The following is a 27,335-nucleotide window of genomic DNA, read 5'->3' as shown; positions in this document are numbered from 1 at the left end:
ACTGGGGACCCAGTCCGAGTACCCACAATCTGCAGAAGCAAAATGCTTTCTCTCCTGTCTGCCTGAGGAAGCTGGCCCACCCAAACCTCTGACGACACCAGAGTCCCCTTCTGCCAACAGTGCAGAAGAACTCCAGTCAAGAGCCACATCTGTCACCCGGAGCAAGAAGGGGACTCACCAAAGTCACTCAGAGGTGGATGATGGTCCCTGTGATTTTAAAAAGAAAGGAAAGAAATGAGAAAAAGAAAAAAAATCTGCCTAGCTAGTCTTTCTGTTTAGGTAAAGAGTTAGGGGACAAAGTTTCAAATCTCTAGACCTAGGAAGTCTCTAGAAATCCTCCCATTGTTGACAGTAGCTTTCTGGAGTTCAGAGTCATCACAAACCAATGTCAGTATTGGCTGGGCAGGCTTGCCTACCCTTGAGATAGCGGCTCTGTCGCCTCCCTGCTTGAAGACAAAGGTTTTCTGCCCTGGCTTATTGGCCCACTAGCATTTGCTGCTCACTTTTGTGAATTGTTAGTGAGCTCGTAAATTGTCTGCCTGTCCCACTGGGCAATGCCTACTGGCCATGAGCTAGGCCCCATGCATCTGACTCCTCCATGATACCACTGGACATCCGGATGACCTCAGGCTAACGTCAGGCATATCCAGCCCTGATGCATGTTGAGCCAGGACTGGGTTGGAAAACCCAGCTCTGACTCATGAGCTATCAAGCCAGCCTAGAAAACTCACTTTTGGAGACAGCATAGGTTACAGCAAGCTGTTAGCAGACTTAGAGAAATAGCCCTGTGGCTCTCTGGGGACCCAAGAAGAACAGGAAACCTGTCCTGTGAGTCATGGTGCTTGTCTAACCTCCAAAGCAAACCTCAAGCTTAGAAATCTAGACTCTGGGACTCAAGAGGCTCTCTGCCTCCAGAAGTCAGATGGGTGGAATTGAAAAGGGTGTGTCAGGAAGAAGTTACCCCAGAGGAGTCCCAGGCCAGACTTCCCTAGAAAAATGGAAGTGATGGCTGGCCCTGGGGATGCCAGGTGTTTTTTTTTTTAAGGAACCAATCTCCAGGAGAACACATCTGGCCTGCAATTACACTCTGATTGCCTAGCTATGTCTCTGCCTTCATGTGGGTTTCCACCAGCTCAACCTTTTGCCTTATACCTCTCAGTATAAGCCCCTTTGTGGGACGAGTACTGGGTGGGAAACCACCCACAGGCTCTGTTCTGTCCTTACTTCTGTCTACATGAGCCCCAAGGAATTGGAGCAGCAAGCCCGGAGCAAAGCATTGCACTGTTTCTTCTTGCTTCCACAGGAGCATAGATGTCATCCTCTTGTAGTCCGTCCCTCTTCCCTCCCATTAAATGGGATCTGTTGGGACTGTGTGGGGGTGGGGGCGTCACCCAAAGTCTTTTGCCTGAAACTACAGGAGGCAGAGCAGAGCGGAGAGGGCACTCAAGAATGTTCCGTAGGAAGCAAAGCCCTCTTCAGAAGCCACAGGTACCTGGCCACAAGACGATGCATTTTCAGTCGGAGGGTCTAGGGTCTTTCTGGAATCACCTTTATGTAGTTTCATAAAAAGAAACAGCTCATTTAAAGACTAGGTAACAGGTTCTCAGGGATGAAGATTCCCTACATCTGAACCGAGAGGACAGAACAGGCGAGTGGCTTCTACTTTATCTTGTCTGGTGGATTCTTTTGTTTTGTTCGTGAATTTTATTGGTTTGGTTTTAAAGAAGAGAGCGTTCTCGGATTGGGGCTATTCTTTGATGATTTAAACTTTGACCCAAGACTATCTCTTACTAAGAAAAACAGTTATGTAAATAATAAGGCTAACAATAATGAAGACTCTGGGGACAGGCTTCTCCAGAGGATGTCAGCTCCTGGTTGGAGAGAAGATCAGGATGAGTGGTGACCACAGTCCCAGGCAGTGTTTAGACAAAGACTATGTGGTTCGGGGGGTTCAGCTAAGAGAGCCTGAAAGAACTCTGGGAGAGATCCACAAGCTTCCTGCGGCCCTCCTGAGAGTGAGTTCAGCATCCCCTGGACTAGCCGGCCTCACCCTCTGTGGGTTCTACTCTTGACTCGCTGGCTGTTTTCAACCCATGAACACGGCAGCAGGAAGGTGGTTCCTTACCTCTGGTGTGAGCATGCCTATCACTGACTTCTCCACACCGTCACCTCCTCTCTCTCAGCAGGACTAGCCCCCACCATTGACCACCACTGACTTCTTCCACCATTGGCCACCACTGCTGTCTTCCAACCTTGATCCACACAAAGCATTGCAGACGCCTCTGAGCACATTCCTAACCACTTGAACCCCTCACATAAATGGCACTCAGCCGGTCAGTCCTGAGACAAACATGGAATCCCTAAAATGGGACTCTGGCATTTCCCTCCTCAGAATAGACTGGGCATGATCGGAAACAGGTGACCAATCAAAGATGCATTCTTGACTGCTCACAAGGCACTTTGACAGCAGCCAGAAGGCAGAAACAACACAGATGTCTCATCAATGGAGGGATGGATAGCGTTGCTTACACATGCAATGGCATATTGCCTCTAAGAAGGCCTGAAGTGGCGAAGCAGCGTCGGGGTGAGTGAAGCTATTACGGAAGATGCTTATGCTGCGTAGTACGGTTTCATCAACATGCTATTCAGAGTGGGCAGAAGAAAAGGCACAGTGGTGGGTCTCAGGGGCTAAGAAGGATAGAAGATGGAGAGTGACCACCGCCTAATGAATGGAGTAAGGGGGGCAGAGCTTGTGGAGATGAGAATGTTCTAGAACTATAACTAGGCTTTTCCGGAACCGTTGGTGATGGTTTCACACCACTGTGAGTGGATTTAAATGCTACTAAAACGCGTTTTATGGTAGCCAAATGAGGTGGCTTGCACACACCATCATAGCACTCTGGAGGCTGAGGCAGGGGGCGTGTCATGACTTCAAAGCCTGCTTGGGCTACACAATAAATTCCAAGTTAGCCTCGTCCACAATGTGTGAGTCCTTATCTCAAGAAATCAATCTCAAAGTTAATTTTAAAAACTATTTATATTGCTGGTGAGATGCCTCAGTATCAAATGCTTGCCCACAAGCATGGGGATGTTGTGAATTCAGAACCCACCCCTAAAAGCTAGGTGTGGTGGTATAGGTTGCTGGCAAGCAAGCCAAAAGGATCCTGGGAGTCCGGTCCAAAGAAAACTCCCATTCTGCAAACTCCAAGCGGCAGTTCAAATTTCCAGAAATGAGTTTAACCTGGACATAGAAGGATGTCTGGTGGTTAGAAAAGAGCCAGCATCCCTCAGGAACTATGAAGCCGATTCTCCTCTACCAAAATGAGCCATTTGTCTTACCTCTGGCAGAAAGGACAAATGGCTACCCGTGATGACTCCAAGCATGTCAAAGTGCATGCTGGTATCACAAGCGGCTGCTACACAGTTCAAATCCATGCTAGCATCGTAGCCCACCTCTCCTCCTCCCTTCCCTAAAGCCCCTCCCCACAGCTGCTCACTGCTCTAACCTGGCTATTCTGTTGTCTCTCTTCCTGCTCAGCTCCTGCTTCTCCCTCTATTCTCTGTCCCCTGCTTATCACTCTCCCTCTTTCTTCCTCTCTCTCTCTCTCTCTCTCTCTGTGTGTGTGTGTGTGTGTGTGTGTGTGTGTAGTGTGTATGCTATCTATTTGTGTGTGTCTGTCTGTCTGTCTTTCTGTCTCAGATATTCCTGGCCATGTTCAGTGTACTTCCTTCGCTCTCCTGCTGCCTCTGGCTGTTCTCTCTCTCACATCCACAGTGAAAGTCTTTCCCTTTACCATACCAAGGAATGGTCATGTGCCATCACTTTTTTACACCGAGCAAGCCTGCGGCTGGGTGGCGGTGGCGATGTGCGGGTGCCATCCCCGCCCCCCTCCCGTTGGCACCATGTTAGGGAGACTCCATTGTTAACAGCAGAGCATGTGCAAGAGGACTGTGGAAAAGCCTAAGACTGTTTTTATATCATTCTAAGGGTATCTCAGCATATTGCTGATAGGTTACTACTCCTCTGCCAGAGAAATAAGCTAATTCAAGCCAAGCCAGATTAGATTATAGTAAAGGCAAGTTTATTGGGAAGCTGCTCTGGGGGTGGTGGTGTGTGTGTGTGTGTGTGTGTGTGTGTGTGTGAGTTCACTGACCCCAAGGATTGAGGCCAGGGGAGTTGCCATGCAGAGAAGGGGGGAGGGGGAAGGAAACGATAGAAAGGGCATTCAGAGAGAGGAAGAGGAGGAGGAGGGGAGGAAGAGGAGAAGGAAGAAGAGGGGGGGAGAGGGAGGGAAAGGGAAGCAGGAGGGGAGAGAGGAGGGGAGGGGGAGGAAGAGAGTGGGCACCCAAAATGTCTGGATTATATTGGAAGGAGCCTCTGGGGGAAGGGCAGCCCAGCCCTGGGCTGGAAAGTTCAAGGTTGTAGGCAGGGTATGCCAGGGAGGGACTGAGTGGTGCTGGGGGAACCTGGAGGCCAGATCTAGTTTGTTATGTAAACAAACATAACTGCAGTCCCTTGTCCGGGTGTGAAACCAAACAAAGGGGTTTTTAAAAGTTGGGTGCCAGGAATTTAGTAGGCACATCTACTAAATATTTGGTGGATGACTAAGTTTGTGAATTATTGTTTTAGAAGTCTCTAAGTAAAACAACCAATAACGTGGGCGAGAGAGGAAGTAGTGAAGATATTTTCTCTCTGTGATCCCAGCATGGTTATCCTGGGGTGCTAGCTGCTTTTCTCTTGTTGCTGTAACAAAATAACCATAAGTGCAATTCTTTGGGGTTTTCTTTGCTTCCAAATAACTCCAGGGCATTTCTATGCCCACTTTGGTCTATTTTAGTTCCTGAATAAATGGCCCAGAGACTCTGTATTTTTATTAACAAGCTGCAAACACTAAGCTGGGCAGATTCTGAGCTATTCTAACCTGGCTACGCTGCTAATACCCAGCCATGTGGTCCTTTACCTACATCTGAGTCTTGTCCTGGCTAGCTCTGATCCACGTGTATCATCATGGGTGCTCTCTCATGGTAACATCATGGTGAATCCTCCCGGTGCATCCCCATGGTCTCTCTACACTTTCTTCTCTAGTCCCGTGACCCTTTTTTTTTCCTTGGGACCACCCCAGACTGGGATCAAAAGTCCTGCTCTCCTTCCTTGCTATTGGCTGATCAGCACTTCACTAACCAATCAGAGGTGAAGGAAAACTAGTTTTACATAACATTGACACAACATTTGGTGAGCATGCTCCACGCCCCCTACCACCACCTCCCCATCACCTCACCCTACCCCACCCCCACCACCCCGATCTTCGCCACTACATAACTACCTTGTGACCACTCCCTGCTCTAAAATTTTCCGTATGTGGCCATCGCTGTAAATGCCCCATCCAATCAGTATGACACAGCTCTCCTTAGGTCTCAGCCATGAGTTGAAGTACCCTGAATGCCATGTCCCCACGTGGGAACCAGGCAGCCGATGGCGCATTTGCCAGACTCAGGTCCCGTTACTCCTCTTTCCGTGCCCCTTCATAGCCATGCCATGCGGCTCTTCTGTCTCTGTGCCTACAATCTCCAACTGTAAACAGTTTAAAGAGAGGAGGGATTTATTTTCGTCTACAGCCTCAGGGAGTTCAGTTGCCTGGCCCCATTCACTGGGACAGACTATCCTGGGGGCGGGCGCATGGGGCAGGGGAGGTTCTCCATCTTATGTGCCACAAGAAGTAGAGAAAGAAAGAGCGAAGGGCCAGAGACAAGGGAACTCCAAGGACCTGCCACCTGTTGACTTTCTGCCATCAGTTAGGCCTCGCCCTTTAAAGTTTCCAGAACTTTCTAAATTAGTGCAACCAGTGAGTGATTAAGCAGTCAACACACGAGACTGTGGGGGAATATTTCATATTTAAGCCATAACCTTGAATCTCCTATTTCTCTCCTTTTACCCATGTCCTGTTACCTCCTCCAGGTCTCATGAACCCCACTCCAGATGGGGTTCCAGTGCACAGCATTTAAAAATTCCCAGGGCTGTGGGGGTTGACTAGCAAAAGCTTCAGAGATAATTTTATTGTTCTTCATCTCCATCCCACACTGGGTCTGCTCCTTGGGCACACCCTCCCAGGGCCATCCACTTTATCCAGTCATGCCCAAAAAATGGCAGAAAGGGCACTCTTCTGCCATATGGTTACTGATTGGGACAAGAGAGAAAGACAACTGGGCACCCAAGAGAAGCCCTGAGTCATGTTAAAAATATCAGGGGCCTCTTTTATTTTGGCGTATTCTCCTTTAGATTAATGTTCATTGCAGACAGATCTCTTATTGATAGCTTTAGGGCATGAGCTAGAGTAAATAATTACAAACTACCCCTCCATAGACTGAGATTTCAGCAAGGTCCACCCTTTACTTTGCATCATATTTTTGTTTTTATTTTGTTTTGTTGGTTTTTTAAAGACAGGGTTTCTCTGTGTAGCCCTGGCTGTCCTGGAACTCACTCTGTAGACCAGGCTGGCCTTGAACTCACAGAGATCTGACTGTCTCTGCCTCCCAAGTGCTGGGATTAAAGGTGAGCGCCTCCACCTTCCAGCTGGGCTGTAGTTATTATGAGGGTGGTGGGCAGAGCAAATGAAGCCCTCAGCAGTCCTGATGTGGATTTCTATCTTAGCAAATTAGGAGAGAAATTGCACCCTCTGTAAAGCCTCATTTTCTTCCTCTCTATAATGGGCTGGTGACATTTCCCAAATAATTTAATGCCAGAGAAAAAACTAGATGATTCGTAGCTCAGTGTTGGGGCCAGGATGGGGCAGGGGCGCACAGTGAAATGCCTGGCTGCAGAAGGTAGTGTTGGTGTTCCTGCTGTGTCTGAGTGACCCAGGGGCCCTGCAGTCAGCACTGTGTGTTTATGGGAACAGTGGTTCTGATGAAGGGACGAGCTTCATCCACCATCTTGGTATCCTTAGCATGTGCAAAACAGCAGACACCCAACTTCCTGGCTCGTTTTGTTTCCCACCCACCCCATTGGCACGGATCTCCTAGGCTATCTGGGAAACAAGGAGACAAACACATTGTTAACACCTGCCTTGTACCCTGCATTCGCTCTTTTCTGGCCATCCTAGGAAGCTAAACAAACAGCCATTTTCCAGTGACAACGCCCTGAGGGCCCAGCTTCTTAGAAGTCCCAAAATACACAACACAAGGAAGAGGGTGTTCCCTCTTCTGTTGGCTCTTTGTTTTTTGTTTTTTTTTTTTTGTTTCTTTACAGCTTCTTGCCTAGTTTCTTCCTTTACTCAGCACAATAAGTCTTGTCCCTGTATTTTCTATGCTTTGGGCTTCAGCTGGACACATGCTAAAGTGTCTAACCTTCCAAAAGAGTAAGTACTACCAGCAGGGGACCAAGATTTTAACCTATTAGCCTGTAGGAGGAAGGTCATGTTCAAACCATGGTTTCTCCCCACTTTGAAACTCCTGCTCCCTCCAGGCTGGGCTCAGCTACCCCCATCCCCCTCACAAGGCCCTAAGCTCTAATGAGAGTCAGAGAAGGAGGGATCAGTGGTGGGACTTGCCTCTACCATTTCACCTTAGCTTTTGGGGGTGAATCAAGATGGCCAGATACCCTGACTCCAAGATCTTCCCCCTTCTCCTGGCAAGCATCCCCTGTTATCCTCAGGTTCACAGGTCACTGAGGTAAGGGTTCTCTGTTAGCACTTCAGTTAACTCCATACTCCAGGGTGTCTTCACCTTGAAGCTCATTACACCCTCGGGTATGAAAGATCTAGTAGGAAGCATTCTGCTTCCCATCCCGGGTCCTATATATCTATGATTCAGCATCCTGCAACTTAGTTCATTTGCAGAGCCTTTTTCATTCCTGTTTGTTTTCAGGGCCCAGGCTGGTGATTGAACAAGGAGACTGCCAGGGCCATCCATGTTCCCTTCCCAGGCAAGGAAGGAAGAGCACAGACCAACTGCCTAACTGCATGGGAATAGCAGGGCTCTCTCACCAGCCCCCCACCCCAAAGCGTAGTTCTCTTTGCATTGTACCCGAAGTGGTTCACTTGCTCCATCTAAAGGAGGTGGGGCAGGTGGTGTTCGGCTGCGTCTTTGAACTCAGGCCACATACCCTAAGGGTGAGTGAAGGTATGGTTTAGTCTAAATAAAAGGATAGGAGGAGGGGACAAACACCCTTTCAGTTAAGTTTTGCATTGGCCAGGAGCCAGAGAGAGAGCAGTGTGACAGACAGGGGCTTCTGTCAGAGGCTATTGAGAACGTGTGGAGCTCAGACGCAAAGCATTCAGCTGCTAAGAGCATGCCCAGAAGATTGTTTTGCAGATGGAAAAAGAAAAGCGCCCCCGAGCCTCTCCCATTCGGCCCTTGCTTCAGTTTCTCTGAGCAGCCAGAGTTTTTGTTGTTGGTGTTGGTTTTTCTTTCCTCCCCCAGTGTCTTCTCGGAGCCATTGGTTTATGCTGCCCAGATGTGCACAAAGAGAGGGTTTTGTGATGCGGTTTACCAGATGTGCTCAAACAGGAAAATGAGATTTGGCAAAAGGGGAGGCCTATCTATCTCTGCAGCCTCCAGAACCTCAAGAACCCACAATCTCTTTCACCCGTGTACAGCAGCCACAAAGCTAAGGACCAGGAAAAGAGCTTCTGTGCTGCACAGTTAAACCTGCCCCCGTCACAGCCAAAGACATTGAGACCCAGATGAATGTGACACAGTTTGCAGAACGATCCCTTATAGCTGGGAGCTGTCTTAGATTTGGGGACTAGAATCAGACATGGAACTCCTTCATGGACAAACCTGGGTCTTTTCTAGGTACTGGGAGGCCTCGGTGAGCCGACAGATAGAGGTTCCTTGCTTGTCCTGATGCCGGGGAGGAAGAATAATATTAAGAATTGCAGCTGTTAGTACTGTATGTTGGTGGTCAAGAAATGCTGTTAGAAAAGATAAAGGAATGGAGACCAGAGAAAGGGAAAGATGCTAGTTTTTAGGTGGAGCATCCACTGCTGTTTAACAGAGTACTTCACAACCGGCCATCTTAAGCCAGCAAGTATTGTAGGTCTTGGGAGGCATCCTAGTGGCTGTGATTAAAAGCCTTCCAACAAAAAGCAACTTTGAGGATAAAAACAGTATTTATTGAGCTTATAATTCCAAGTTAGAGTCCATCATGAAAGGGAAATCAAGGTAGGAACTCAAAGCCACTTACCACACCCATCATCGAGAGGGAAGAAAACTGAACGCACACAGGCCAAGGCGCTCACTTTTTCTCATCTAGCTTTCACTTCTCTTAAACTGTTACCTGTGCAGGCGTAGGGGTGTTTCGCCAGCCCCACCAACCTGATGGGGGTAGGTAATTTCTCATTGAGACTCTTCCCAGGTAATTATAGGTTTTCTCAAGTTGACCATTAAAACTAACCAGCACCGGGGATTAGGGACTTGAGGGTAGTTTTATTGAGTGGCTCAGGGTCTCTCAAGAGGTCACAGTAAATAGATCAGCCAGGGTCAAAGTGGCCTGAGGGCTTGGCTAACATCTACTTCCAAGATGGTGCCCTCATGTGGCTTTTGGCAAGAAGCCTTACCTCCTCACCATACAGGCTTTTCATGGTGGCTTCACTGTGATTTCAACATGGCACCTGATTTCCCTCAGAGCCGTCAGTCAAGAAGAGAGCCCACTGGAGAATTTTTGTGTGTGTGTGGAAATTGGATTGTTGTGAATAGCATTTAGTATTTTTCCCCTTATTTCTTTCACTCACAGTTTTGTGTGATGGCTCAGGCCTCCCACCTATAGAAGCAGATCTCACACTCCTGTCGCTATGTATTTTTCCATTGTTTGAATGAGACTCGGTTTATTTGCTCATCTGTTTTGGACGGGTGTCTGCGTGGATCCCGATTGGGGCTCATGTAGCTAGCACTGCTGAGGCTAAGAGCATTCTCAGTCTTCAGCTTACAATGAACATGTGAGCACACAGCTCCTGGGTACAAGAACCACCGCTGCCTGAGGTGGCCTCCCTTCCAGACAATGCATAAGGTTGGCTTTATTTGCTGGTAGTCTTAGCAGGTCAAAGTCCCAAGGGCCTGACTCTGCGATCACAGATCCTATGCATACCTGTTTTTCTGCACGTCTACAAGGAGAGCTGTGTATGGATGACCTGAACCACCCCTCAGCCACCACCCTGCTTTGTGGCCTGGCCACCTGGTGCCCTTCCCTGCCCGCTTTGGGGAAGGCAGCAGACTTTAGCAGAATGGATGGGTCATCTGAGTCTGAGCCAGACAGGCTCTCAGAATAGCAAGAGAAGGGTGGGGAAGATCCCTTGCGTGCTAAGCCAGCCCTGCTGAGCGGGTAGGGACCCGCAGCCCTGCAGGGAGCACCCAGCCCCTTCCCACCTGCAGGCTCATCAAACACCTTGACAGGCTGCCCGTGTGGGAAGCCGGTGATGTCATCACCAGGCCTGAACAATCAGGCCTTTTAGGGCAGGACGATAACAATCAAAACAGTATGTAAGGGCCTGCCACGCAAGAATACACATGCTCGTTGCCCCTGGGAGGCTCCCAAAGCTGGGGTGAAGTGGGGCTTGTCACAAATACGCCTTTCTCCTTTCCTCACCAACAGGCCAGAGAACGAAGCCTGGAGATCAAGGCTGTGAGAAGTCTAGGCCCTCCCCTGTCAGTTTTGTGGAGAAATCCACAAGCCTCTCTACCATATATCCCAAAGAAACTTCACCACCAAGCTCAGAACTAAACCTCAGGCTGAACAACAATCCATGTTTGTGGGTCCCACTACACAAGTCCAGGGGGGTGCCATGTGTAAGAACCCCCAACCCCAGACTTGAACCAAGATGATGCTGGAGAGTGGCCAGTGTCTTAGGACCTAGGAGAGGAGGGAGGGCTGGTGATTCTCAATGTCCTTACAAATCCAGCCCAGGCATTTCCTCCCCACAGTGAAGCTCCTCAGAGTCTTCAGCTCTGCTTAGCTTCAGCTCTGCTTAGCCTACTTCTTCCCAAGATGCCTAAGGGCTGGGGGATATCTTGGTCAGTAAAATGCTATACAAGCATTAGAATCCAAGTTTGGTCACCAGAACTCATGTTTTTTTAAAAAACAAAACAACAACAACAACAAAACAAAGACAGATGTATCCATAGGCACCTGGCATGTGACATCTGTGATCCCAGCACTGGGGACATAAGGATTAAAGGGTCCTGGAGGCTTGCTGGCCATCCAGTCTAATCAAATCAGTGAGCTCTGGGTTCAGGGAGAAGCCTTGTCTCAAAAAAGAAGCATGCAGAGGACTCAGTGAGGAGAAGCAGTTGCTACCAAGCCTGATGACATGAGCTCAGAGCCTCAGAAGTCATGAGACATTGTGTCTGGTCCGTGTCCGTGTCTGTCACCTAGATGTCTCTCTATGTGAGAGTTGAGGACAGGGAGATGCCCTGGAAGCTCCTGGGCCAGCCATCTTGTAGCGCATAGTGCAACAAGAGACCCTGACTCCAAAACAAGGTGAACAGCAAGGACTGACACCTGAAGTTGTCCTCTGACCTCCACACAGGTGCTATGGCATATGTACACCCTCACATACACAAACATGTATGTACCATGTATACATACACTTTAAATATTTTTAGAATATAAGATAATGGTGTAGGAAAATAAGTGATGTCAACCTCTGGTCTCCACATTCACATGGACAGAAATTCGATGCCCCCCTCCTCCACACGCACACACACACACACACACACACACACACGCATAAGTGTATGTGCGTACGCATTCACACATGTTGTTTGCTTCTAAAAAGAAATGGAAGAACATAGTAATTAATTCAATATGATGCCTGAGACTGTGGTGTTTCTATGAATACTCTCATTTACCAGCACACACACATACACTCACCTGTGTGTGTGCACACATGCATATAAACATATATACATATACACACACAACTTTCTTTGCTTCTAAAAAATAAAAACCCAAAGAGAATGAAGAGCCATTGAAAGCATCCCCACCCTGCTCTCTCAAGTCACCAGAACCTCACGTGATGAGCTCAGAAGGTGTAAGGCAGTTCCTGCTCTCTGTTGGGGATTGGAGCCAGGTAAGCACTTCTCTCTGTGATGGACCGATGGCTAGGTCTGCAGGAAGCTAACAAGACCCAAAGTGTATAATGCAGCCTAGTAATCCTGAGGACCAATCACCCAACTTCTTGACACATACCTACTTCCCTACCTGTGAAATGGGATGATGACAGACACACTTGAGAGGCCACTTTGGGGGGAGGTGTACAACTTGCTACTGCATGTAAAACACTTCCAACCTCGTCCAGCATGTAGCCACACTACATACAGGAGAGGTTATCGGGGTTTTTTCTTGCCAGAGGACCTCAGGCTCTGTCTAATGGGCATGGTCATCAAAGACAGGAGCTTGTTTCAGCTGCAGGCTGTTGCAACAGAGTGCACAGGACTCTCTCTCCTCTCTGCGTGTCTCCTGGTGTTTCTCCTGTGTTGTCTCATGTTGAAAGCTGCACCGAGCTCAAGACCTGAGATGGTTTTAAGCAAAATGTCCAAGTGTAGTGGTCAGTAAATGGATTTCAAGGAATACCCACTCCCAAATATATACCCTCTGAGCAAGTCACTCAGCACAAGGATCTGCCTCCCAGGAATGGGGAGGGTACCGGACACTTAGATACAGTCCCTTGCCTTTGGCCTTCAAAGAGCCCTGGGCTTGGGCTGGGCTATTTAGCACTTGGGTTTTCTTTTTAAAGCCACTGGAGTATGGTAAGACAATGCCACAGAGGGTAGGTGTCCAGGAGAGACAGGCTTTGAAGCTTATCACCATAGGTAGTGTCGTAGGCTTTGACTTAGTGGGAAGGGAGGGGAAGACTTGAGTCACCCTATCAGGTCAGCTCACATCTTCCTGCCGAACCTCCCTTCTCTCTCCCACTATATTAGAGCCACCTCCTTTCTCCAAAGTCCTGAGTGTCGCTTTGTCCATGTAGTTTCTGGATCCACCCCCATGTCACTTCCCTTCTGGCCACGGCCAGGCTTCTGAGATGTGTGGCAATTGTTTGGATTCTTTTGCTCGCAAGCATCACGTGGCTTTGGCTTGGTCACTCAGGAGGAGAGCCCTACCTGGCCATGCTATGATTAGGGGACCTACATGGGAGGTTCCCCAGCATCAGCTGGAAGATTGTGCAGCCATGCCTCGACGTTTGTAAGTGAGCCCAGCCCCTTTCCCACCTCCACCACCACCGTGTCAGTGGCCAAGGGATTCCGAGAGCCCAGCTCAGCACTGCCCCTTATGGAAGCCTTGGGTAGTGTTAGCATGTGAGGAGTCCCCACTAGGAGATCCACACGCCAAAAGGAGTGAAGAGCCATTGGAAAAATTCCCCACACTGCTTTCCCAAGTAACCAGAATGGACCAGAAGCTCACATGATTATCTGAGAAGGTATAAGGCCATTCCTTACGTGGCCTCCAGCCTGGGACCTTAAAGTGACTAACTCCCATCCGTGGAAGGACTCAATGAGGAAGTTCCTCACCACTTTACAGATGAAGCAGTGGCTGGTGCTGGGTCACAGTCTCTGGACTCTTCATTGATTTTTTTCATTGCTGTAGCAACAATACCTAATAAAAACAACCTAGGGAAAGACAGGGTTATTTTGGTTCACAGTTTGAGAGAAGATAGTCCATCCTGAGTAGGTGGGTAGGGGTGGGGCTGGTGGGGTGAGGGACAGGGGCACAGGAGCTTGAGGCATCTGGTCACATTGTATCCATAGTCAGGGAGCAGAATGCCAAGAACCAGGTACTTGTTCATTTTCTCCTTTTTATTTAGTGGAGATCTGCAGCCTGTAGAAGAGTGCTTCCCAACACAGCCAAGCTGATCTTACAGACTCCCTTAGAGACACGCTCAGAGAACTGTCTCCTAAGTGATTCTAGGTCCTGTCGATCTCATTATCAGCAATAACCTGCACAGGCTCCCACCCTCATGTATCTGGCTCCTTACAGATCACACGACCTACAAAGGCATCTCTGTTTTCTACTGTGACGGTGAAGGCATCAAATGAGGTCCCATTTGTGGGCCCTTGCCACCCAAGTTCTCTGATTTGTAGCTATGAGAGATGAGGCTAGCCTGAGGAAAACATAGCGGATAGGTAGGAGGGTAGCCGTTGGGAGGCTGGGGAGGAGAGTCAGGCTTCCCTCCGGCTGTCCCTAGGTTTTTAAGGAAAACCCGAAGCGCTGACCTGCTTCTTGGGATGAACAGCCTTTGACGAAAAGGGAAGGAAGCCATTCTTTACCTGGCAACCTGGAAGGACCCAGGCCTTTGCTTCTGCACCTCCACCAGGCTTCAGATCAAGGAATAACAGAGACCAGCTGGGGACTGTTTCTTCTGCCCTTGGATCCAGATGGAAGACGCCCAGTCTAAATGGGCACCTTTGACCTTGCCTGTACCTCCTTGGCACCTCGCATGGGCCTGGCTGCTCGGTCTGCTGAGCCCAGCCCCTTCCTTCCCTACCCCCATCCATTCTTCCCACCCCTGTGGGTTCCCAGCAGCCTCCTGGCCCCACACAGCCTGAATTGTTTCTTTGTAGCCAGCCCAACCCTGGAGCATAGTATCCATCTCCCTCTGCCACTGCTACCACTTAAGTCCCTGCAGCAGTGCCTGGTTAGCCTATACTGTCACTCACCCAGGGGTGGAGACAGCAGCTTACAGGGATCGCTCAGGCATCCTCAGGCTGTTGAGGATTTTAGGGAGCTGGCTGTCTAGAGGGAGATGGCTGGGGGCGGGGCTGTACTTCCCATCCCCCAGCTTCCACCTCCTAAGCGCTAGGATTATGGACAGTTATTCACCCAGGTTTACTTTGCACTAGGAGTCTAACCCAGAGCCTTCTGCATGCTGGGCGAGCACTATCCAAACTGAGCTCTGCCCTCAGCCCCAGGCTTATCTGTTTTAAGTATCTGCTCCCCTTCCAAGATGTTGTATTCCTTCTCCACAGCAGATAAAAATCCCTCCCCTGGGTCTTGTCTCTGCCACCAGCCCTTGCAAGGTAAACAGCTCACCCCCAAGGTGTCCTGGGGCAGTCCTAGGTTTGGTAGTGCCAAGTCCTCTGTCCTCCCCCCCCCAAAAAAAAAAAACCCTCAGTAGCCATTCCTCTGGGTCTGGTCTATCCTGGGAAATTCTGACTCCCCAGGAAAAGGAAAGCAGAAATTTGAACACTCATACCAAAGCCAACTCTGATGAGAGGCAGCCTTTTCACATAGACCCCTGGCTCACCTTTCCCTGGAGAGGCCTCCTCAGGGGCTGCTCCTGCCCCTGTGGTTGCAGCCTGGCGCCCTGAGGGCTGCTTACCTGCCCCAGCTGCCAGTATCCCTGTCCTGTAAACGTTTTCCTGGCCCTCTGGTCAGGTCCCCTAGTCAGGAAAGGAACACGCTATTCCCACATTCTACTACCATGTCTTGATTTTGGGAAAACCCAGCAACATGAAACTTGCTTGGCTCTGAAGGGTGTGGCGATGGGGTTAGGCCTGTGTCATCCCATGCATGCCGGGTGCCCTTTTGAATAAATACTGCTTGGAATCTCGTAGCCGCTCCTGGAAAGGAAACCTTCCCATTTCAGCTCTGCCTTCCCCAAGCTGCAAGGAAGGAGGTCAGCCACGCCTATCTGCTCAGGAATGCCTTTGTAGAGTGCATGGTTGGGTCAGAAGTCATGGATGGCTGTACAAAAGACTATGGTGAGGGCCTTCTCTGAGCCATTGGCTCTACCTTAGGCACAGGTTCTCCTCCTTGCTGTCTGCCATCCCTGCCAGTACAACCAGCGGTAGGCTCAGAGTTTGTCCTCTGAAGACCTTCCCTGACAGCTGAGCCTTCCCTCTCTCTTTCCTTCTCTTCCTCTTTCCCCTCCCTCCCTTCCCCCTCCCTCCCTCTCTCCCTCCCTCTCTCCCTTCCCTCCTTTCTCTTTCTGTCTCTCTATCTCTCTCTGTCTCTCTGTCTCTCTCTATCTCTGTCTCTGTCTCTCTCTCTCTCCTTGATGTTCATTAGTCCCCGTGTTTCTACTAGCCCAGGAATTCTGCCATTGTCCCCAGAATTCCCTCCAGGGCCTCCCAAGTCAGATTCTACATAGAGCAGACACCCAGTCTGTGGAGCCCTCACACACAGTGGCTCCTGGTGTCCATGGCTCCCAGCATGCGTTGGTGATCAAGACAGCAGAGCGAAGCTGTCACAATGGAGATAGCCTCAACCACTGCTTTCATCCTCACCTTTGCTGCTGATGTTGACGATCAGCTGTCGATGCTCAACCAGAGCGATTCCATCAGACCTCTCAGGACTGGGTCCCACAATCCATCAGTCTGCAGAACTGTCCCAGGCAGAGGCCTCTGGTAAAGCTCCCTGCTGACTAGACTGGAGAACTGGTTCTGAGAGCTATGGATCCAAACCACACCCCAGAGCTGATGCTGATGATGGAGAAGAGAGGAAGAACCCATCCATCGGGCGTCTTTCCCCACCCATCCGGCATCTGTTGTGCTATGGATGTTGAGTGTCTCCTAAAGACTCAGACACTGAAGGCTTTGCCCCCAGCTGATGAATCCAGTCATTGAGATATGAGCAGGTTGTAATGGCTCTGACCTCTCATTGTCATTACTGATGGATTCATAATTCAGTGGTGTCTGGGCCAGCTGATGCGTACTCACAGGGCTGGGACCTGGTTAGAAATAGATCACTAGAGACATGTCCTTGGAGGTTGTCTCTTGTCTCAGGCCCTTCCTCTGAGTCTCTCTACATCCTTCATGTCACATGAACAGCTTTGCTCTGCCCTGTGCTCCCTGTTGGGATACTCTCCCTATGACCAGACACACTGGAAAAAGGTGACCACAGACTAAATGCTTGGAAACTGTGAGCCAAAGCAAATCTTTCCTCCCTTCCTTCTTTTCTTCCTTCCTCCCTCCTTTCCCCCTCCCTCCCTCCTTCCCTCCTTCATCATTCCTTTCTTTCTTCCTCTATCCTTCCTTCCCTCCCTTCCTCTTTTCTTTCCCTCTTTCCCTCCCTCCCTCCCTCTCTTCCTTCCTTCCTCCCTCCCTCCCTTCCTTCCTTCCTTCCTTCCTTCCTTCCTTCCTTCCTTCCTTCCTTCTTTCCTCCTTCCTAATGTATTCATATTAAGTATTTTGGGACAGCAGTGAGAAACTAACACAATGTACAGCTGGGAATGGGAACACAGCTGGCTGTGTGTGCATGTGTGTGTGTGTGTGTGTGTGTGTGTGTGTGTGCTCGTGCACACACACATAAAGGACAGCTGAATTTAAAAGGGCCACGCAGGAAGGAGAGAAGCCAGAGAGGTTGTAGTTTCAGCCAGCACCGTGGTCTTCGGAGCCCAGGAATGTTCAGGATAGACTTTCTGATCATATAGCAAAGCATTGCCCTGCAGAGAAAGACCTGGCAAGATCTTGGGGTGCAGCTACAAACCTTGTGCCAGGGCCAGGGTGGGGCAGTGACAACGAGGCTTGCCAGGGATGGAAGAATGGGGTTTCTGTACTGCTTATCAGAGCTCAGCTCCAGGGCAGGATGTGGAGGAGGCTTCCCCAACCTGCCTGGTGGACAGCAGGACTTTGGACAGGATGCATCACTTTAGACTTGACACTGGGTTGGTGACTCCATGCACATGCCTAGGATAGGTCACGTTCCTTGCCTGTGTGTATGGAAGGGTGGATACTAACAATGAACCATTAGCCAACCACCGAGCCCTGCCTCCATGTCAGAGAAGAGACATGGGACATAGCTTGACCCCCCAGGTTGATCTCTTCAGGAAAAAACAATCCTTAGCACTGGGCTCTGTAACAAGTCAAGGAAACTTGTCTTATTCGACCATCATTTGGGGTGAGGCAAGGGATGATGTCTGGCTATCGAGCAGACAGCAGGGAATACAGAAACATTGGCAAGAACTTATTCTTGAGATGTGCTTCTTCCACAGAAATGTATGCCTGGTGTTTCTCCCTCCTGGAATAGGAGTTCAGGGTCCTTTTGGACATAAAACTGATAGAAGAAGCTTCTAGAACAAACTGTAGTTCTTTCTGTGGCTGATTAGAACAGAAGTATAGGATCTTCCATTCTAATCAGGAACCAACAAGACTTTTATATTAGTTTCTTCTCTATTGCTGCAATAACCATGACCAAGGTGACTTGTCAAAGAAAGCATTTAATTGGACTTTACGGTTTCATAGGGTTAGAGTCCATGGTGGCGGAGTAAAGGCGGAGTAGGAACAGCTTGGAGCTCAGATCTCAAACTGAAAGCAGGAGGCAGAGTGCATACTGGGACTGGCACTAGTCCTTTGAAGCCTCGAAGCCTGCCCCCCAGTGACACACCTTCTTCAACAAGGTCACACCTCATAGTCTATCCCAGATAGTTCCACCAGCTGGGGACCAAGGATTCAAAGATATGATTTAACTAAACGGAGTGCATGCCAGCTAAATGTTTATAAGTTCAATTCTGGTAGGGTCAGTCTTTGTCTAAGAGACTCTTTGAAATGGTTCCAGGGTAAAGGGTCCTTGAGCCTCATATAAGATGCATGGACATATGTGGTGCCAGAGGATGAAGGCAAATATGGTGTGAGATGAAGCCCTCAAAGTAGAGATTCGATATTTAATACTGAGTGTTGTCTGTGGTGCTCTTTGCTGGAATCTAGTCCAGAGGGCCATGGCCAGAGCTGGCCTGGTGGGCCCTCAAGGCAGAAAAGCGTGTTCTTTTCCTGGGAGCCCAGAGGCAAGGATGGAGTGACCAGTAAAGACAGGGTAGGCCCAGCCGCTGCTCTGCACCCCATCTCCCTTATATCTGTCCAGAGCTGAGGGACAAATTCCTACTGCGAGCAAAGTGGACAGACAGGAGTCAATTGACCAAAAAGCTAAGCATGAGGTGACTGGTCCTCTTTTCTCTCTAGTCCACCCACAACTCCTTCAGGCCCCAGGCCAGCATTGCTAGTTGATGCCCTTGAAGCTCTGTCATCAGAAGGGCTCTCCTTGGAGGGACTACCTCTGTCCAACCAAGGTAGAGTCTTGTCCAGGGAGGTAGTCTCAAATTACCATTGTGTTGCCCTCAGGCTGGCCCCGTTCCCTCCTGTGTGGCATGTCTCCTTTAAGTTGGCATGAGGGTTCATGTGTACACAATATGAATTACAATCATGCAAGCGCCCCATCTCCCTTGATCAGTTATATATTGCCTGTGTGCCTACCTATTCCTATTCTCTCTTCGTTGTGATCTAGTCTCTGGCTTCTGCACAAAGCAATCGCTCAAAGACAGGTCCCTACCGTTTGACTCGGGTGCACAACACAAGCCCCTAGTGTCCTGCAGAGGCACAAAGCCAGAGGCTGTCACAGTGAACACCATCCAAGCCCAGAGAAACGCAGCAAGAGTCCATGGGGAACCTGAGCCTGGAGCCACATCCGTGTCACCTTCAGGTTCTGTGTCTTTACTTCCTTGTACCGGTTTTCATGTGCCTTCTGGATAAAATGAGCTACGCCCGTCTCTGAACTATAGGAAACAGGAACTCAAGGGCACAGATGATCTCTCTGTGTTAAGAGCCTTTGAGGCATTGTTATGTTGTCATGTAACATGAGCATCCCTCAAGGTGGAGGTGGGTATCTCCATGTTGTACATAGACATATTGACATAGATTTCTATAAAATATGGTGGCAGAACTTGCGGCATCCTGACTCAGAGCCAGCATGTTCTCTGCTGCACTATAGCATACTAAAGACAGAGTGTGACCAGGGACTCAGGACAAGAGGGTAACAAGGAAGAAGATGTTACTCCTTCCTATGATGCTACTGCCTATCTGTGGGCTCTCTTTCTTCCTTTACCCACCACAGAGCCATGCCTGGCTCCTTGACACCAAGAAGAACTTCAAGACTTAACAGGCCCCCACTTTTTGATGGGTACATGTTTTCAGACAACACTTTTTACATGTTATTTTTCTAATTTTCTCTCTATTACTATGATTCAAACATTCTGACCAAGAACAACTTAGGAGAGAAAATGGCTTATTTAAGCTTACAGATTACACTCCATCACTGAGGGAAGTCAGGGTAGAAAATCAATCAAAAACTTGAAGCAGAGACCATGGAGGAACTCTGTTTGCTGGCTTGCTCACAGGCTCGTCCTTAGCTAGCTTTCGTATATAGCTCAGGGCCGTCTTCCCAGGGAATGGTGCCACCCACAGTGGTCTGGGACCTCCTAATCAATTGATTATCAAGATATTCACCAGAGACATTGCCTACAGGCTAGTTGATCAAAGCAATTCCTCTCTAAGATGACTCTAAACTGTGCTAACTAGGTCTTATACGTTCTTGTTTTTTTGCAGGAATCTGGCCATTGGAATTGGGATCCAAAATTTCCCAGAGGGCCTGGCTGTCAGCCTTCCTCTGCGTGGAGCAGGCTACTCTACCTGGAAAGCTTTCTGGTGAGCCCATTGGGTCAGAAGAAAGTTGCATGGGCTATAAACTGTTCAGTGTGAACTCCCTTTGGCAGGTTCAAGCTCATGTTGAAAGCTATGTTGGAAGCCAGTTGCTGGGCTCTGGAAATACACCACAAATGTGGGAAAATATTGTACCCACAGAGAAGACCCCAAGAAACAAGATCATCTCTTGACCTTTGACCTTTACATGACCAGCTTGAGTGGCTATGTCCTTTATTCACTTTTTTTTTTTTTGGTCTTTGGAGACAGGGTTTCTCTGTTTAGCACTGGCTGTCCTGGAACTCACTCTGTAGACCAGGCTGGCCTCGAACTCAGAAATCCACCTGCCTCTACCTCCCAAGTGCTGGGATTAAAGGCATGCACCACCACTGCCTGGCTATGTCCCTTTTCAAAGGCGTCTGTGGATAGCAACCCATAGCTTTCAGCACTGGGCACTTCCCCCCTAATATGTGTCCTGTGAATGTCACAGTGTCCTCAGCTGAGGATCATCTTGTTACCACCTGGGCCCAGGGAGTCATTACATGAGCTGCACTCATATGTCCCCAATTGGGACAAGGGTCTCACACGTTACTTTACTAAAACAATGGCCGGTCTACGGTGTAAGATCACAGCACTCACGTAGACTGCTAATAGGGACAATTTAAAAATGCCTTCCATCGTACAAGGCCCCGCGGCTTGCAAGTTTGTACATGTACCTAAATGATCGTGTTTCCACTCTCTACAGATCCCTTTCTCTATTGTTAGAGTCCCGCAAATAGAGGCTTTGGGAAAGAAGGGAGGTGGGTGGCCTTAGAGATTTTCATAATCTACCAAAGCCACAGATGTCATTTCAGAGAGTTGAGGCACCAGGAAGAAAGGAGGGGGGTGATGCAGAGATTTGTGGTCAGCACTAAGATCCGAAAGTGAAGCTTTCTTTTTTTCTCCCTCTCAAACTCCCGTCTGGGGCTTGACGTCAAAGCTACATTTTTCAGAGACAAGGCCACAGGTCTATAGACCAGAGGGCTGTCTGTCCTGCTGGTTGTCCATGAAAACATGAAGCAGGATGCACTATCTACTGTAAAAGATTCCAGCAAATCTTGCTTTTTAGTAAAAGCAACAGAAGGGTCTCTACCCATGCCCACTTCCGCTTTTAGCCAGAGAGGGACTGGGATCTCACAGTTCATACAACTTGCCCTTCTTTTTGGGGGAGGACTGAATCTCAGGGGCTATGCACCTTACCAAGCACCCACTTCAAGAAGGGGGACCCAGCTCTTGACCTGTTGGTGTTGCACCTGTAGCAGGTGGCTTCTGCCGACAGGGCCCTGGCTTATCTCTTTCCCTTGCCGTTCTCAATGCTCATTCTTCTGTGTTGCTGCTTTGATCAGAGATCATTTAATCTAGAGCAGTGCATACCTCTCCTTGCTAGCTCAAATAAAGGAATTTCTTAAAAGGAGGAAACTCATCTGAAGCCAAGATGGCGGTTCTAGGGGTGGAGAGTAGAGACCATACTCTCAACAAAAGAAATGGCCAGGTAGGCCCGCCTCTGCCACATAAGAGTACAGTTACAGCCTGAACCCCCAAACATGCCTACAACAACTGGACACACCAAGGCCATTCCTAATCAGTGTCCTATCAATCAACATAGGCAGCAAATATGTGCAGACCAATAACGTGTTCTACAGCCATACAGTGACTGGTTCTCATCCTTAGGAAGATGCATGCTAGTACATAGGCTGGGACGATAACTCAGTGCAGAGGAGACTTGCTATACAAGCATGAAGATCAGAGTTTGAACCCCTAGTACTCATATAAAAAGCCAGTTGTGACCATGTGTGCCTGTAACCCCAGTGTTGCTCAGGCACAAGAAGGTCACTGGGGAGTGCTGGCTCCCTGCCTAGCTTCAGTGAGAAAGCGTGTCTCAGGGGAGTGAAACAGTAATAGAACAGGCACACACATCCTCTCTGGCACACACACACACACACACACACATACACACATACACGCATCACATATAACACACACACACCACATATAACACACACATACATTCACACATACACCACACACATACACATCACATATAACACATCTACACACATACCACACACATACATACACAAGCAAACACAGACATACACACACACCCCACATATAACACACATGCACACATACCACACACTTTCATTCACATATACAACACACAGACACACACACACACCAAACTGTTTTTAAAAAAAGAAAGATACGTGCTACAGCGAGGATACACCTAGAAAACATTGTGCTAGTTGAAATAAGCCTCCTCCCCACCCCAAAAAAAACCATATATGATTCCGTGTATAGGAAATATCCAGAGGTGGTAAACATATATAGAGAAAAACAATAGAGAGATTCATGGTGATGGGCTGGGAGGAGCAAGAAACAGGACAGGGCTGCTAATGGCCACAGGCTTCTTTCAAGGATAAAAATGTTGGAATTGATGGTGATGTCCACTTAACCTTGTAAACACACTAAAAAAACCAATGGCTACACAGTGAATGGTACACGGGATACAAGTTACGTCCCAATCAGATTGTCATCATCAAAGACAACATTGGCAACTTAAAGATCCAAAGGAAATAAGGGTACAAAGCTACTGTCACTACTCCATGGAAAGCTGGGCCAGGAGCAGCTTCTTAGAACATGGCCAGACAAGACGCCCACCATAAAAGTCTGTTTTCTGGGTGGGATCAACAGTCTGGGCAAGTGGCATGTCTGCATGGGTCAATGTCTCCGTTCCCTTCATTGGTCCTTGTCTCTGCACCCTCCTTAGGTATGGACAGCTGAGTGGCATGGTGGAGCCCTTGGCTGGGGTCTTTGGAGCGTTTGCGGTGGTGCTGGCTGAGCCCATCCTGCCCTATGCGCTGGCCTTTGCTGCTGGCGCCATGGTCTACGTTGTGATGGATGACATCATCCCCGAAGCGCAGACCAGGTAGGTGGCTAGTCGAGACTCTTCAGCCCTGTCCCGAGCCTCGTCTGAGACTACCCCCTCTCTAACACTTGTCCTCTCTTCCTTTCTCTTTCTTTTTATGCCCAAGACCCCTCTGGCCCTGCCCACAATTGTTCCTGTCACTCCTCTGGCTGCTAAAGCTGAAATAAAGAGGAGGCAGGTGACATCACACAGTGGCATAAAGCAGGGATGGTGGGCAGGGGAGGGGCCTGGCACAGTGTCATTCAGGTTTGTTTAACAGCAATTCTGCACCTCATTTATCCTGACACCTCATAAGGAATAATAACCAGGGCTGGAGAGATGGCTCAGTCAGCATTGTGCCTGCCACACCAGAACTCACATGAAGAGCCAGACACGGTGGCATGTGCTTATAATTCCAGCACCGGGGAGGGAGAGACGGGTGGATTCCTGGTACCCCATGGCTAGCCAGATTAGCCTAATCCGAGAGTCCCAGGCCAGCCAGAGACTGTGTCACAAAACAGGAGATATGGCTAGAGGAGAAATGGCTCCTATAACCTCTCTCAACATACGTGAAGAAAACATAAGAAACAGACACTACTTTTTAGTGTGTGTGTGTGTGTGTGTGTGTGTGTGTTCATGAAGGTTAGGAGTTAAATCCCTGGAACTGTAATCATAGGCTGTTGTGAGCCTACTGATGTGGGCGCAAGGGACCGAATTCTGGTCCTCTGCAGAGCAGCAAGTGCTTCTAACTACTGAGCCATCTCCCCAGGACCCCTGCAGACTACGCTTTGTTTGTTCAAGCCTAGAACTGGAGAGCTCTGGTCAAATGATTCCCCTGTGCTACAGCCCCAACCAGGGGCTAAGGAGGGCATAGCTTGGGATCAGGAGGGAGTGGTCACTTGATGTATGGTACCCAACCATCAGTGCTGCTACCTTTGGTAAAATACTCTCTGTTGTAGTTAGGGTCATCAGCCTAAGGTCATAAGAAGCACCAGTTAAATCTTACCATCTTCCTCTCTTTCCTTCCTAGTGGCAATGGGAAGCTGGCATCCTGGGCCTCCATCCTGGGATTTGTGGTGATGATGTCCCTTGATGTGGGCCTCGGTTAGCTCTGACAACCTTGGGACGCCATGAAGGAAAGCACCAGGCCTCTACAGGACCATGAGCCTCTCTTCACATTAAAACTCCTGTTCCTTTATCCCCTCTGTCTCCTTACCCCAGATCAGCTCTGATTACATTTTGACTTTTCGTTTTGCTTTAGAGGGAAAAGCTGGTTTTCTTTGTAATCTCAAGGTGTCATAGAACTGTAGATTTGTGTTTTGGCCACTGAGTGGAAAGCGTCTTTCTTCAGTGGGATTGTCGAGGCTAACCCCTACTGTCCCACCTCTAGTCTTCCTTTCTAGACTCAACTTTAACACCTCAGGGTCACCTCCAGAAGCCGGCTCCTAGGTTATAAGTCCTGAGCATGCTGGCCTAAGGTTTTGGAGCAGGTTGCCAGGGCCCCTTGTACTCCTTTTCCATGGACCCTCTGTCCACCTAGAATGCCGGGACAGAAGCAACATGAACCCAGAAGCCTGCTTTCCAAGGCTGAGCCAGCTCAAACAGGGTCTGCTTCCTCCAGGGAGGCATGCACGGGAGGGCCCCCACACCAAGGGAAGGAAGGCAGCTTGTCTCTCTCCTTTGTCCTAAGACAAAGATCGGCATTGCCAAAGTTAGAGAAATAAGGAAATGAGGGTGAGCACACAGCTCTGTAAAGAGCCCTGTGAGTAGGTTTTAAGCTACTCCCTCCCTTGTAGATGACAAGAGCAGGCACTTCCTTGTGGCTCCCAGATCTCCTAGCTATTAATCTTGATGTGTTTACAGCTTCTGTTTTTCTGAGAGACGTGTGGATACCAGCAAATGGCAAATGCTCAACCCCCTCATTGACTACCAGAGTTACTTAAGTCAACTCTAGGAATGACATTCAGAGCCTGACAAGGCTCCTTCTCTGCTGGCCATTTGGAAACTTACAACCCAGAGCCCCTCAGCTTCAGCAGGCTTTGTGGGATTCTGGCCAGCAGGCTTCTAATGGGAAAGGAAAGGGGCGGGGGGAGGTAAGAAGAGGTATTTTTACATTTCCTTTCTTAGAACTTAAAATTCTGAGATGATCCTGAAGAATGACTGGACCTAGACTACATGCTAACCTACTCCATCATACATAGCTCCACCGTCTGCTCTCCCAACGCATCTGAGCCCTAAGCCCTCCATGGTGGAGGAGTGTGTGGGACTCAGAGAACAGGCTCTACCCGGGAGCCAGGCATTTGGGTACTGACTGGGTCATCAGTATCTTCCCTCTGTGTTTACATGTTCCATCCCTCCGAGGATGGATATTGTAGTCTGTGAATGTTCAAGATCCCAGCGGCCAACCTTGGCGGGGTGTGTCCGTTCTTCTGAAGCACTGGTAATCAAAATTGATTCAGAGATTCGTTTGATTGGTTGAGGTTAGCTGGTTTGGTGATTGGCACATGTTATGTATTTTTATTCTTATGTCTCCATGTGTAGTTCTGTTGCTGCAAATCATCCTTTCTGCTGGATAAGACCTCGTAACTGTGATTAATGTCAATAAAGGGAATTTCGTTGTGCATGAGCTGTGTTCCGTTCCATCCTCAACACCAATGCTCTCTAGAGCTGCTGAGGCCCCTCTCCCACACAACGCCGGCAGGAGTGAAGAGGTCCTCACAGCAGGATGAGTGGTCAGCTTCCAGGCTGCAGAAGACCACATCCAACTCCAGCTTATTTGAACAAAGGAGATTGACGGAGGGATGTTAAGAAACGTGGAGGCTCTAGTGGAGAATCGGGCTTGGAAATGGGGTGAATCTAAGACAGTTGGAGATCTAAGACAGTTACCCAATGGCATTTGGAAAACAGCTCCGTTAGATACCATGGCCCCTGGTGCCGGTGATGAAATACTATACGTCTCTTCTGAACCTCCTGCTCCCCCATATCTCCAACAGCATCAGGAGAGTTAGGTTGTATTACCCCCATCCTTCCGGTTCTGATTCCTTCTTCAAGGTTAGGGTTAGGAGAGATAGTCACCCAATAGAGGTTTGCATATACATACAGATCCACTGTATCATATACAGCTGTACTTACACCCAAACTTACACACACACACACACACACACACACACACACACACACACGGGCAGTGCTGGACAAACATCCATCTAGAACTTGAATCCTGTGCTCATGAACTGGCTGGACTTACCCCGACCAGGAGTTCCATTACAGTAGGTTTTCTAGATTTGGGAATGGGTTCAGATATTAGAGAGACAAGGTTGACTCAAGGTATCACCTACTATTTTACTGTAACTCTATTTCCTCATTTTGCAACGGTCATTGGCTCAGAAGTTGTTGCCATTCCTCATACCATCAAATGTCACTCACCCCCTTTACAAAAGGAACTAATCTAGTGCTGTGACAGCCCCTATTATAGAAGTGTCTATTTTAGAATCCATTTTGATATATACACTTTCTCCCAAGCTATATAAATAAAAAATTTAAATCCTAAAATTATCTTGGTTCATAATTCTCATTCTTACTGTTTTGTGTTTGCCACAGTGTGCTGCTCTTGTTTGAGGGTGTGCTCAGGGGTTTCTCGAAACCTTGATCCCCAATGTAACAGTGTCTCAAGGTTGAGAGATACTGCTGTTTAATTGGAGGTCAGAGGTCAGAGGGAACTGTTCTGCAATCTGGGTTAATTCTGGAGTATGGTTCTTCCTGTCCTACGGTGTGACCTCTCTCCTTCCCACATGGTATCGTTGGCCTTTAAAACTTGTGCCATAGTTTCTGTCAACTTGACCCAAAAATGACATATTTGAGAAAAGGAAATCTCAATTGAGAGAATTATCCACCAGACTGGTGGATGTGTTTGGGGGGGGGGTGGATATTTATTAATTAACAATTGATGTAGAAAGACTCGGCCCACTGAGTGTGGTGTCACCTC

General features: G+C 48.7%; 1 protein-coding gene across 3 annotated transcripts in view; it reads left to right on the top strand.

The window, feature by feature from the left end:
• Slc39a11 (solute carrier family 39 member 11) overlaps positions 1-25,976 on the top strand; it is a 416,305-nt gene extending 390,329 nt beyond the window's left edge. For all 3 annotated transcript variants that reach the window (XM_028761255.1, XM_028761256.1, XM_028761254.1), the window contains exons 8-10: positions 20,311-20,409; positions 23,213-23,371; positions 24,381-25,976. In XM_028761255.1, the coding sequence (XP_028617088.1) occupies positions 20,311-20,409; positions 23,213-23,371; positions 24,381-24,459 (337 nt within the window). In that variant the 3' untranslated portion in view covers positions 24,460-25,976. The remainder of the gene's footprint in view (positions 1-20,310; positions 20,410-23,212; positions 23,372-24,380) is intronic.
• The last annotated feature ends 1,359 nt before the right edge of the window (positions 25,977-27,335 follow it).

The sequence above is a fragment of the Grammomys surdaster genome, unplaced genomic scaffold, assembly GCF_004785775.1.
Source record: "Grammomys surdaster isolate TR1022 unplaced genomic scaffold, NIH_TR_1.0 126906, whole genome shotgun sequence".
Classification (NCBI taxonomy): domain Eukaryota; kingdom Metazoa; phylum Chordata; class Mammalia; order Rodentia; family Muridae; genus Grammomys; species Grammomys surdaster.
The sequence above is the reverse complement of the archived record's forward strand: the minus strand, read 5'-3'. Positions and strand labels throughout refer to the sequence as shown.